Genomic DNA, 13,870 nt, shown 5'->3' with positions numbered 1-13,870 from the left:
GGAAGGGCTGAGTTTACAGGGAGAAAGAGTTAAAAACAAGTGTCCAGTGCCCATACGCAAAATATTTTTAATTCTACAAATACTGAGACATTTTAGAAAGTTTAACAGTCTACCAACATAAGCTGGACTACCCTCACCAGTCAGTACTTTGAGGCGGTGCTAGGGTGTACCACCATAAATCTGATTATCGGCTCGGGATGCAGGCAAGCAACTTAACTCAGCATTAAGCCATTTTGAGGCTCCGGCCCGTATGAAGAAACGGTTTAAGCAGAGGACCACAAGCAGCACGATCTCCAAACCACCTTATCATCAAAACACACTGGGGGAATTACGGCTCGCTGGAAAACTGAGCCTGCTAGAGAGGGAGAAACCAGTCTTAAAGCCTGCCTTGTCCCGGAGCTGTCGCTCCCAGCTGTAAAGCGGCCCAACCCGTGCGGCCGGGGCCGCGGCCGTGCCCGCCGGGGCGGCCGGCAAAGCCCCGCCGCGGGGAGGGGGCGGCCGGGCCGCAGCCGCCTCAGCCGGAGGGCGCCGAGGGGGGCCCGGCCTCCCTCAGAGCCCCTTCGCGTTCTTTACACGCGAGCACCGAGCAGTCTTGCACACGCCGGGATGGGCGAGATCACTCGCAAGGGAGGGAAAGAGGAAAAAGGGGGAAAAAAAAAAAAAAAGTTCGCTCCCTCTCTGCGCGAGGAGCCGAGGCTGCCCTGAGCCCTCCCGCCGGCCCCCGCCAGCGGAGCGGCGGCCACCTTTGCCCCGCTGGCCAGCGCCGGAGGCGGCTGAGGCGGGGGACGTTGGCTGCCTCTCCGCTGGCGAGGCGGCGGCGGCGGGGAGCCCCCCCGGCCCCACTCACTTTGTAAGTGCTCTCCGTCAGCTTGTTCACCTCCTCGGGGCCCCCAGACATGGTGCCGGCGGGACCAGCCTCGTCCTCCGCAGAGCGCCTCGACCCCAGCCCAGCGCCGCCACAGCAGACTCGGCTGCTCCCACCGCCGCTAAGAAACTGTCAAAAACTTGTGGAACCAGCCGGGCAGCGCCGCCGGGGCGGGGCCTGCGGGGCCGCGGCTGCCTGACGCGGCAGGACTGGCTGGGCGGGCGGGGATCGCCTCGCCTCGCCTCGCCTCGCCTCGCCTCGCCTCAGCGGGGAGGGCGGGCGGCCCGCGCCGCCCCTACCTGCGTTGTTGCCGCTGCCTGCTTCGCCCGGGAGGCGCCGCCTGCCCGCCTGCCCCTCCGGGAGGCGCTGCCGAGCCTCCCCCCCGCCGCCGCCCCCGCCGCCGCCTCAGGGCTCGGGTCGCGGCCCCGCCGAGCGCCCGGTGCCGGAGCGCAGCCAGGGCCGTGCGGAGGCCTTTTCAGCAGGCAGCTCTGCTGTCGATGCCCGGCCAAGCCGGAGGTAAACTCTTCCTCCCAGCAATTAAGTGAGGGTTCTGTCGCAATTAATTAATGAGTCTTGTCAGAATTAACTTAGCGTAGCCCTAGCAGTGCTAGTGAGGCCGGGGGTGGTCCCCTTTCTCCCTTCCACCGCAGCCCCACATAAGGGAGAGGTGGGGGGGTTTCCTCAGGCCTCTCAGGCAAGGACAAAAATGTCTTTCTCCTGAATCCTGGTCCAGTGCACCACCTGAGCTTCGTGCTACGCGCTTGTTTTCTATTTCTTTTAAACATACACCAGTAAAACAGTGCCTCCAGTCATCTTGCCTCTGTGAAATGGGGAAGGAAGGCTGGGGTAAGCTATAAATTTTTGTAGACCGTAAATTGTCCACAGATTGTGAGATTAATTTAAAGTATGCTAGTTGGAATATCTTTCTGATAATGTAATACCACCGCTATCTTGAAGGACTTTGTGGGAATTCCATAATCTTGGGTATTTAAAACTTGGACGCAGTGCTAGGTATTGAGTGCGTGAGGCGTAATCATCCTTACCCATTGCACACCCTTCTCTTGGTCGCTGCTTCTCCCTCCTTTTCCACCACTTTATTGCAGCAATAAAGTCATGGCAGACATGCAACAAAAGCTGGACTTGGAACAGAACCCTAGATGTTGGACTCTGGTGTGGGAGGAGGTTGTTATCAGGTTTCGAGAGCTGTAAAAATGTTTTCATTCAAGCATGTGGAGGTGTTTATACCTTTAGAACTACAATTTACCTTCTGGGAAAAAAGTGGGCACTTAGAGCGCTATCTTGAATACAGCTAAAATGCTGGGCAGAGAAGGAGTTTTATGAGACTTCATACTCCCAGCTAGTCTTTGCAGACTTCCGGTATTTCTGGTATTAATTGCCTTTCTGTAATAATTCAATTTATAATGTTATCCTATAGGTATAGCGAATTATTTTGGGCTCAAGTCTACAATTTATGTTCCCACGAAGCAGAGTTTGCTCATACAAATGGTCCTCTTGAATGTGATGTGGCTGCTTGCCTGAGCATGGCATGAAGAACTGCACTGTTTATTCCCAACTCTTTTGTCTGAAGAGTTTTTTACAACTCCGGAAACAGACTGTGCCTGGGTACTACTGCTTTTGTGTTAACCATATGCCAATGCGTGTAAAGGATGTTCCTCCCTAACAGGCTGGCATTCAAATTTGAGGGAGCAGGTACCCAAAGGAAGGTGTAGAAAAGGACTTTTGCTTTCCTGACTCCTGCTAAAGGAGCTGGGAGTATATTGTGTAGCAGGGAGTGTATTATTCCCATTAGCGGCAAAGCATTTGTCTTATTTCCTCTGAACATTATGGAGCTCTGGGAGCTCACCTAGGATTTGGTGTGTTTGTTTCCAGTTGGCATGCTAAGTTCAGTCATAGTAAATGGCAGTGTAAGTATTAAAATATGCATATCAGAAAGAAATTATATGGATAATTAATGTAGGCAGAATGTTTAAGAATGTTATGATACTTAACATATTGTGGGCATGGATGCTCTACGTTTCAAAATATACATCTCTAAAGGTCTTTTTACTTTGTAAGCAGATGTAAATATTTTAAAGGTCTACTGAACTTCATATTCTCTTGTGTTCTTGACCTTGGTATTAGTTTCTGTGGTCTTCATGTATATACAATTTTTAGAGTTTTTACATAATCTTTTCTAAGTTTTTAGTGCTGTAGACTATTAAAAAAAGGAAAATAAAAGTTTGAAATTAATAATACAATTGTGAAGTAGTGGAGGAAAAAAAAGAAAACAAAAAGCAGGTTTTAAAGAATAGCTAAGTGGGAAATGAAGCTAGCAAGGAAGAATCCTTATTTTGGGGTAATGATTGCATCTATTAATTAATTTATGTATAGATTAAAATAAAAATGACCATAAACCATTGAGACAATTAACATAGGAAAAAATGTTAACAGATGGAAAATAGCAGGACTGACCTCTCTTTTAAAGTAAAAGAATTAACAATGCTTCCTTTAAATTCCTGAAATGAACATTAGAAGTAATAATTTACAGAACCATTATGAGATTAGGTTTTGTGTTTATTGAGGAAGAAAGCAAGAACTTATTCTATTGTTGGAAGTAGATGCTAGTATAGAAAAAGTAGTGTGGAAAATAATTTTGTATCTTTAATAATGTTTTCCTTTGTTACCATAGTTTTGTATTGTTTTTCCCAAATCTTTCGAATATTACAACTGTATACAGTATTTGGAAGCATTTCCTGTATTTTCTTTCTGTTGTGCTGTTAGAAATATTTTATGTATCAATCATAATAATTAGTAGTATTACTCTGTTCTAGTTTAGTGTTGTGTTTTACTGTGTGACTGACTGAAACACTTGAAACTTGACAGGCAAATCCAAGTCTTAATTTATAAGTATCCAGACCTTTGCTATAAATCATAAATTTTCAAATTCACTCAGAAGAAAAGTCTGCTTGAGCTTGTAATACCAATGCAAATATTTTGTTCTCTTAATAGGGGATTTTTTGATCTTAAATTGTGTTATGATTAGTGTTAAGTTACTGACTTAGCTGGAATTAATCCTGATGTGTACAAACAACATGACTTTAGAATGGTTCAATGAGATCTCATTTTTGCAAGTTGCTTAAGGATGCTCTTACATTTAAACGTGTGTGCAGTAGTCCTCTAGTAACATACCAGAGTGTTTTGTCTAATCAGGACAGACTTTTTAATAGCTTGCAAAACTGATCTTTGTCTTTATGCTCTGTTGCTTACATACTACTGTAAGCATTTATAATAAACATACTAATATGAGACATTTTTATTTAGAAGTTTCTGTTTTCTCATATTCATCAATAGCACTGAATCTTGGGTGCAGCAGTGTTTGAGTACTCAGGGTTGTGCATTTTGGAATTGTTTCTTAGAGACTCTAAAGAGTACTTGCTAACTTTGCTCTGGGGAGGAGTTCAGAGCAGGACTCTAGCTGTGATCACTGATCATATATGCTCTCTGAACTGATTGGACCTAAAATTATCTGATTACTTTTTTTGATGCTTACTTTTAACATATATTGTTTTGATGGCCAGAAAAGATGAAGAAGGGAATATTGTTACTTTGGCGGTGAACACATTCTACGGTATGTCTGTTGACTATCTTTGTACTGCGTCTCAAGCAATAACTGCATCTCAAGAATAGTTCACGTTAGAGGGAACCTGGCAGGTTAATAGCTTACCTGGTCCAGTCTCCCGTGAGAGTAGGGCTAATTTCAGCAGTAGGTTGCTCAGGGCTTCATCCAGTTGAATTTGGAAAGTCTCCAGGAAGAAAAAGTTGAGGAACAGAATGGAAACAGTTCTGTTTGAAACAACCTGTAACTCAACAAGTAAAGAAAATCCTCTACAGTGTTATTTGTTACATTTTATGTAGGGCTATCCCCTGAGGTATGTTACCCATCCAGCAGAGTTGCCTGTCCTTAACAGATATCCTCCATGTTGTAACTAGAGCTTTGATATTAGACTGTAACACATTGCCTATTGAGAAAACAAAACTCCTCTCCTTCCTCGCTACCTGTCATTCTGCCTCACATTACACTTTCCTGATGTCGACAGAAATATTTGTAGGCCTGTAATTATGCATAATCTCCAACAGACCCCGTTGATACTGCAGTTTAAAAGAGATGACTTGGACGTCAGCGTCTCCTGATCTAGTCCTTGCAGTGGCTAAGATGCTTCTGGCCCTTCACACGGGTGCTTAGCTAACAGGAGCAGCCAGGCACAGGGACTGGCCTGGAGCTGAGGCTGTCTGAATCTGAACCCATCTTCCAGCAGGTATTTCTGTGAAGTGCACGCTCTGGGCCCAAATCCGGCAGTTGATTCCATGTTGGCCAAAGGCAGAATTGCATAGATTTGCTAGCAAAACTGCTGTTGAGAGACTAACTCAAAACAAGTGCTTGTATTTATTCCATACAGAAGGCCAGTTCTCCTTTGTAGCATTTAAGCTTTGGAACACGAGTAGCAACAACAAAAATTTCCCCGTGTATTGTCAGCTTTACAGAATTGTAATGAGAAAATGGTATCATTGATATATCTTTTGGAAAAGTACATACTCAGAAATATTCCTTTGAGTAAATATATCTATTTCTTTAAAATCACTAATATTTTTATGTATGATTGTTTTCTGTGTCCTATTTGCATGTCAGCAGCATAGTCAAATATTCTTTGGAAACGATTTAAGCAAGCTGTAATGGCCCATTAATGTCAGCTCATCATTAGATCCTTAACATGTGTTTTAAATAGCTTAATATGACTGTAACTAATTACATAAATTGTGGCTAAGCAGCAATTGCATATGCATGATGTAGCCAGCTGTGGCCTATTTAATTCCCTGTGGTCATTAGCAGACATTTAACTCAATTAAGAAAAAAAAATGTACACAGCATGTTATTTAGTGATACCAAACAACATTCAGAGTCAGAATAAAATTTTCTGAACAGGAAATTAAAGTGACTCTACCAGCTTGTTTTTCTGATTGCTATATATTTTTTGTCCTCTGTTGACACTTAGAAGGAATTTTTCAAGTATTTTAATCCCCTTCAAGCTGACAATACAAAAGCACACTAAAAGTGACACAAAGTGTCATTGGAAAGAAGTATGTAGAACTTTTGAAGGGTTACTGAACCTTTTGCTCTGATTCAGCTCTGGTTAGTTAAATAGAATTACTCCATTTTTAAACTGATGCAAGCAAGCACAAAATCATTTTGTTCCCTGCTGTTCATTGTCCGGAGCTGGTTTCAAAGCAAGCGAGCTGTAACTCAGACCCACAGGTCACCTCAATAAGGTACTGAGCTCTCTGATCAAGGAATACACTTAATCAAATGCTTAATTTAAGCATGTAATTAATTCACTGCACTCGGGGGGGGGGGGGGCAGGGGACGACGGACATGACACACGGAGGGATGGACACCAAGGAGGTGCAAAATGCTTTTTATGAACTCCTCTTTCTTCAGGCTAAAAATGCGGTTTGTTTTGTCTTGGAGATGAATGCTTTGGATATTTGTATTTTGTGTCTTAATTGTCTCATCTTGCAAATTATTTTGGCAATATTATAAGATGAATTATGGTCTGATTTCTTCATTGTGTTTTATTTTTTGGGAGTGGAAAGAATGTATGGCATAGAAGAATGCAGTTTTAAAAAGGTTTTTTTTGAGATTGCCTAGGATTTAGACAAAATTCAGCATTCAGGGGAATCTGATAGGCAGTACTATTAGCAATATTATTTTTTTTTCTGCTGCTAATTGAAATATTTAATTAAAATCTGTTATACCCACACTGTGCTCATTTGTTGCTGAAAGTAGATATGCTTACTTTAATTCATATGCTGTGTCCACTAGATGGCAAGCAAGCTATGCATGATGGAACCAAATAAACTTGCATAATCTTTATGCTCAAGGCTTTCTCAAAGTGCTTTATAATGTAACAAGATGGATATTAGTGGTAAGCAAATGGAACAGCCTTTATATTGCTCATACACAGCCTTGGAATTTTTTCTCAAGAGTGTAAGTGCTGTTAGGATGTTCATGTTATTAAAATCTAAATATGCCTTGGGATTTGTAACTATTTCAGAAGTCAGCACTAGTAGCAAGCCAACATCCTAGTGAAACTCTGGTTATAAACTTCTAATCCATTTAAGTTCCAGTGTTTTATGAGGTGACTCATGCCAAAAACACAGTATTTTAAATAACTACATATTTGTTATTCTCCCTTTTGTAATTTGTCACCTGGGGATTAACTAACAAGTGTACTCTGTTCCAATGGATAAACTGGTTTTGCCGGAGGCTGAGTGTAGAGTAGTGCAGCTAAACGTAGCATCTGCACATTGCTGGTCTTAGTAATATCAGTAGATTGCATATTATAACCAGAGTAAGAATTATCAATGTTTGTAATGGGGTAGAACATAAAGACCTCAACTGGGATGTGATGCTATTGCTGGGCTGGCAACTAAACATGCACCAGGTGTAAAGTAGCATTTCTGTGAGTATTTTCAAAGAACTAAACCATAAATTTTGATGCTGTCCTTACCTCTTCCTTTTCACAGCTAGAAAAAGATAAAACAAGTACATAATACTGATAATTTGATTGTACTTTAAAAATGGCAAAAACCCTAGAACTGCATTTTCATATTGAAAAGAAACTTGTAGCTCATTAACACTTCTCTTTTATGCAGCCTGGGGAATTACTAGAAAAATGTTCAAGAAAGGTTGTATTAATAATAAACAATTCAAAGAAAATACCATTACATTCTTCCTGTAACTTATCATTTAGTTATGACCATTTTTTAGAATCTGTACTGATACCAAAAAAGAAATCCATTTTTATTTTTCGGTAATAAAAATATAATTATTCCAAAACCATACATAGATATTTTTGGATTGAACCACACTGAAATTTCTTTGTATGGACTCCTTATGAGCCTACCGCCTTCTCTTATGTTCAGTTGCTGTTCCAGGAAGCTGCTGAAGTAGAATATAACACCGCTGTGCCTGCCCACTCCCTGTTTCTAGACACCCACTGGCTAGTGGCAGTACTAGCAATGCTTTCTAGAAAATGTATGGCCAGTGATGGTTGATGCTCAGCAACGCAAATCTTGGGAGTAATCCGTGCAGCCTGTGATGGATATTTATAATCATGCCTGTCACAAGTGTGTGTGCAGCCTGACGGTGTGCACTGAGTGTGTCTCCGTAGATTACTCCAAAGCAGGTGCTGACAGCTGAGGTCTTGCATCTGGCTTGCAAACCACCTGAGAAGTGAGATGGTCGGAGGCAGTGGGCTGTTCCACAAACATGGGAAGATGCTGATTAGATTAGACTGGCAAAGGCAGTCTTGGAGATTTTGGTGGAGAGGATGATTAATCTGGTTGTCTGAAAGGTGGTAGCTCCAGGGTCAAACTACCTCGCTTCCAGTCACATAAGATTGGGAAAATAGCATGGTTAGGAAGTTAGAGTGATTGTGGGTGGCTTTTCAGCTCCTGATTAACTGTCTTAATTGAAGTCAGTACAGTTCCTGTGGGTCTGCTGAAAGAGTTTGGCTTGATGTTCATCATTTCCGCTCAGCTTTCTCATTTGAAAATAAAAAATGTGGGCTATATCACAAGGAATGATTCTTAGCCTCAAGGCAAACTGGTGTGGGATGGCTCAAATCCACCTGGTTCTAGGTGGGTTTGCTCTAGGGCATACTAACTGCATCCATACTGGCCAACACGTGGTTTGGGTCACTGCTGGGCTCCACCCATAGGGCTGTAAACCCTTAACCATTACTTTGTTTTGTGTTTTTCAGTTCAAAGTGTCTGAACTAATCCGAGGGCTGTGTTGTAGCTTGCCTGAGTAACATTTGCATGGAATGATACTGCGGGTACGTGGTGCATGCCCTGGGGCTTGGCACGAGGGGTGTGAGAGTCTGAGGGTGGTTTGAGCTCCTCAAGCATTACAGCAGTGTGCTGTGGAGGCGGCTAAATCCAATGTGGTTGTACGTGTTCGGCCTTTAAGGTGGGTCCTTGCAATAAGCTTTTCTCAGGGTGCAGCTCAAATTTCATTTTAAAAGTAAGTTAGGAGCAAGAGAGATCCTGCATGTAAAGTATCGTGTTATGTAGATGATCAGCGGACTGGGATGTAGGAGTGAACTAAGGAGCTTGTTTGTCATCCTCACCTGACACATGAGGAGGAGAAAGCACTTGGCTTCTGATAACTGTGCAGTGGGCCACTGGCTTTCAGTGCGGTTCTAAGGCATAATTCTTCCATAATAAGCCAGTGAATTATTAGAGTTATAGATAACTTATTAGGTAAGAATCGTTTATGTCATGCTACAATATGGACACTGCAGCTGCTCTGAGGAAGAAGCATTTTGCTATTTCTTTTGTCCTTTTCACATAAGGACTATAGTTTCAGTTTCAGGGATTCCTGGGGATCTTTTAGAGCTAACTCTGTCCTGGAACCAGAGAACCTTGTGTCTGGGTGCAGGAGATAAATGGAGTTGCTTCTATGCTGCTTATTACTGCCACTCCATCCTAGAATTCACTGAATTGAATATTGAGATTCTCATTAACTTCATGGGTTTCTAAATGGATGATATGTTAAATTTTGAAGCTCTGTTTCATGCAGAAAGCCTGTACAGTGCTGCTTGTCCAAACTAGGAAAGAAGGCATGTAGTAGGTCTTTTTTTGACCAATCTTGTCTATGAGATTCGTGTCTCTCTTAAATTTAGGACAAAATTTTGCTTGAACTAGAATCAATGGAAGTTTTCAATTTATTTCAGTGAAGCCCAGCTTTCATTTTCATGCTCCTGGTTTGTGAACTTTTAGAGAGAAAACAGTTCCTCATAAACTCTTACACTGATAGGATTTGTGAAACATAATTTGATACTATTTCCTCCTTCTTTGACTCTTAAAATATCAGAACATAGCTGTTATACATACCACATTTTTATTGCCTGCTCTTCATCAATCAGTTGGTTGTGCTGTGTATGGAGATGTAATTTCTTTGTAAAGCTGTTTTTCATTAGTATCAAGGAATATACATAATTTGCAGCAAAGCCTTATATAAAGTTTTATATCTCTGCCTACATTGTTACTATTGTAATATTGCTTAGCAACTAAATCAAAAGATCAACAATGAAAAAATGCTTAAACTCCCTCTTTACAATAGAGAGAAGGGCCTAAGCTGCAAAATTCAGATACTGGTTTGGATCTGAAATTTCCAGAAGTTCAGGGATATGACACTGGGTTTACACTTTTAAGTGTGAAAAGTCATCAGAGTGACCTGGTTCTGTATATGGCATTTACAGACCAAGACACAAAGATGAAACAAAAGTATTACCATACATAGTAATGAATTAAAAAAAGACAATTATGATTGTCCCCTTTTTTGGAATACCCAGAGAAGATGTAATATTTTACTGGGAGCTTATTCTGGATCAGTATACTAAGTCCCCTTCCTCCCCCAGTTGACAGAACAGATGGTTCATCTATCCTACAATTTCTGAATCCTTCAAAATCCACACTGTGAGGAACTGGGGATAGGTCTTTCTTTCAAGAAGTCCTATAGCTCTAGTCCATTTTAATTCTCAACTTCATGGCTAATGCTTCAAGTATTAACCTGTTTTGTTGATTTTTCTGGAAATTTCTAAGGGATGAGGTGGTGTGTAGAATTAATACTGCTGATGAAAATATCAATACAAGTAGTACTTCTTCAGGACTGCAGAGGAAATGTACAGGGAGAGTATCTACAACCTCTTTTCCCCAAACTTGTTTATATAAGCCCATAGCCTTTCAGCAGCAGAACTACTTTACTGCGAAAGCTGCGTTCTGGGGAACCTGACCAGTTCACGTCTGTCTATATCCTGTGGATGGCTCTTTAGGCAAAAAAGGATATTGCAAATTATAAAGGTGAGATAAGAGCTGTAACAGTGTAACAATGACAATATTACAAGGACTGCTAAGGGGAGGGCTGAAATCTGGGTTTATTATGGTTGGCTATGTATTCATAGTAGAATAATGCTTATAAAAAGAATAAAAGCATCCTTGACAGTCAAGGACCAAAATCTGTACTCATGGAAAACAAAAAGGTGAAAGATAGGCAGCATTGTAGCAAATGGACAAGGAGATCTTGAACACCTTGATTAGTAGCAACCATAAAACTAATTACTGGAATAACTGCAGGCAAGGAGGGAATAAAAGATAGTTAATTTCTTTTTATTTTCTTTCATTGTGGGGAATTTTCCAAGACTTCAAGAGAACTATGACAACTACCTAGCATCACATCAGGAATGACGTGAAAATGACCAAGTCAAATGGGCTGTGTAATTGGGAATTTAAAACCATGCATTGCTTACATTGATGGATAACTTTTTACAGAAATGAACATTTTGTTATGGTGATTCACCAGCTAGCAGCTGGATATTTTTCCCAAAATATTCAGAAATATTCAGCTTGCTAAGTGCAGCCAACAATTTGTGCTGTTTGGGTATTGTTAATGGATTAATATAAAAATGAGTAATATTTTGTTAGCTCTTGGTTCTAGACTATGTGGGCCAAAATGACATCTCTTCATCAGCAGCACAAAGTAGTTGAAAAGGCAAAGTGGCCAGGTAGGAATTCCACTTACATAGGAGGAATCCCTTGATAACAGACAACTACCATAGCAGCTTAATGTAAACATTTCTCCAGTGTCCAATCTGTTGAAATTCCTGAGCAAAATGAGAATTGGAAATTTGTTTTGAAATTCCCGAGCAAAATGAGAGTAGGAAATTTGTTTCCGCTTCTGAGTTAGTCTCAGCTATCAGCACAGTCCACCAAGGAAGTGGGTAGCAGCATATGAATTAGGGCTTGAATTCTGTTTGATGTTAATGCTGGTCTGACTCACACTGTGATCTAGATTTTACCACAGCTGCCCTGGAGTTTGAGGTCTGAAGACAGAGCTCCCGGGCTGCCACTCAGCCTGTAGTATTAGATGCAGCTGGGATCAGGTACACTTCAAATTCTGAGCTCCCTTTTCTTTTTTTTTGAGTCAGTCTCTTACTCTATTTCTTTAATTTTCAATTTCTCCTGCCCCACCTACAGGTACTATTTACCAATACAATAAAATTAAAATATTGTATAAGATAAACCACATACACAAAACCTAACAGAAGTCCTGTTCCCCCTTTTCAGATCTCTAACATTGTGTTCCCTTTCTCCTTGCCTTCCCTGCTCATTTTGTGGCTCTTTTCCATCTCAATTTCTCTCTGCACTCCTTGATTACAGATGTAATATTTCCCATATCAAATTCAGAGCTATAAAAATAGGCCACAATGCAGAAAATATTTTAGAGAGGGGCTGGTTTAGTTGAGTTAGCGAGGTTATGTGTTGGAGAATAGTGACACATTAATTTATTTATCTGCAGGGAACCATTAGTGAAGTTTCTTGTTTATGCCCTTTCGCTCTTTCTACTGATTCATTCTCACCTGTTTTCCAAGGCTGTAGTGACTGTGTAGAAATATGTGACCTCAATAGCTCAAATTCGTTAGAACATGATTATCATGAAGCAAGAGGGCTAGCAGATACATTTTAAGTGAGAATGTAACATAGATAGGTAGCTCGTTTTTTTATGAAAGTGTGAAAATTTGAGTTACATTTTTATTGAGTTAAGGCAACTGTGTCTCCAGCATCATTTGTGTACCTGCTGTACATTCAGTGATGTGAAACAAGCTGGAAGCGGCATCCTTCCGACTACTTCCTCCTGCTTTTATTGATTTAAGTGAGGCTCTTGGGTATCTGATCCTATCCTGATGCCTGAAGATTTATTCGTATAACTCCCCATGCGTCAGCATGATATTATACCACTTGTTCTCTAGAGAAAATAATTAAGTGAATTACTAACGCATAAAATGCTCAAGTTAAAATGCTTAAATATTCCATTTGATGCAGTTATATATAGCTTAATGTAATGTAATAAGTGCAGTATCCTCTTAGTCAGAATGCCTTGTGCAGTATCCTTAGTCAGAATGCTTTGGCTTTCATCTCCATTAAATGGAATACTAATTAACAGTTGATTCCAATTGTGTCAAAGTTGCTGTGTTGTTATATTTTTAAACAAGACCAGAAGGTGAAAAAGGACTAACCTGTATATAAATTGAAAGTAATCATCAGAGGTCAGTGCAATAGTCCTATTACTGTATAAAAATGAAGAGTTTTGGATTGCAGTTGCAAATACTGTGTTGTCACATGGGGTTTCTAAAATGAGACAGGAACTTAATCTATTGACTGACTTGTAGCAGAAGTTGCTCCTGGGGAAGGCAAGTTAGTTCAGCTTAAGTACAGTTATTGCAAAGAAAGTGAGAATAATAACCAAATACAACCAGTGATGAAGCAGGTGATAGAATTCAGTATTTCATTGAAGGAACTAGCATGAAAATGCAATTCCAGAAGACCTGCATGTAACACTCAGCACCTAGTGGATGCACATGAGTTCCCAGTATCTTGGCCAAGAAAGCTATCACATAACTGCCAGTTATTTGATCAATGAATAAGCTATTGATAGCTGGAACATTTAATTCTTTTTCTGATTTATTTTTTTTTTTTGTTAGAAAGGCTAATTAATTTAAATTGACCTTTTACATGAAAGATGGTTTAATTTTGGGGGGGGGGAATTTTTAGTCCTGAAACTGCTTAGATGCCATTTATTACAGTGAAACAAAATCTTTTTATGTTTGGATTTCTCCATATTGTTTAAAATAAGATAAAAACTGAAATAAATATTTTGAAACATTTTATGTTACATCAAAAATTTTTTGCTGGATACAGTTCTGTTCGGCTGGGAACAGAACTATCAGTTCCTGATTTTTTTTTTTTCTCCTTAATTTTTGCCTTTTGTCTTGTTTCACTATGGAAACAGGCACTTTAACCCCCAAAATCTGTAGTGAAAATACAGCTGAAATTCTCCTTTTTACTGCAAAACATATATGTGTGTGTTTTTGTATTCTGATTATA

General features: G+C 40.5%; 1 protein-coding gene across 1 annotated transcript in view; it reads right to left on the bottom strand.

The window, feature by feature from the left end:
* BAIAP2L1 (BAR/IMD domain containing adaptor protein 2 like 1) overlaps nucleotides 1–898 on the bottom strand; it is a 41,708-nt gene extending 40,810 nt beyond the window's left edge. Inside the window, exon 1 of the mRNA XM_075719042.1 lies at nucleotides 848–898. Coding sequence (XP_075575157.1) covers nucleotides 848–898 — 51 coding nt within the window. The remainder of the gene's footprint in view (nucleotides 1–847) is intronic.
* Nucleotides 899–13,870: the final 12,972 nt, after the last annotated feature.

Source organism: Pelecanus crispus, chromosome 11 (genome assembly GCF_030463565.1).
Source record: "Pelecanus crispus isolate bPelCri1 chromosome 11, bPelCri1.pri, whole genome shotgun sequence".
NCBI lineage: Eukaryota > Metazoa > Chordata > Aves > Pelecaniformes > Pelecanidae > Pelecanus > Pelecanus crispus.
The sequence above is the reverse complement of the archived record's forward strand: the minus strand, read 5'-3'. Positions and strand labels throughout refer to the sequence as shown.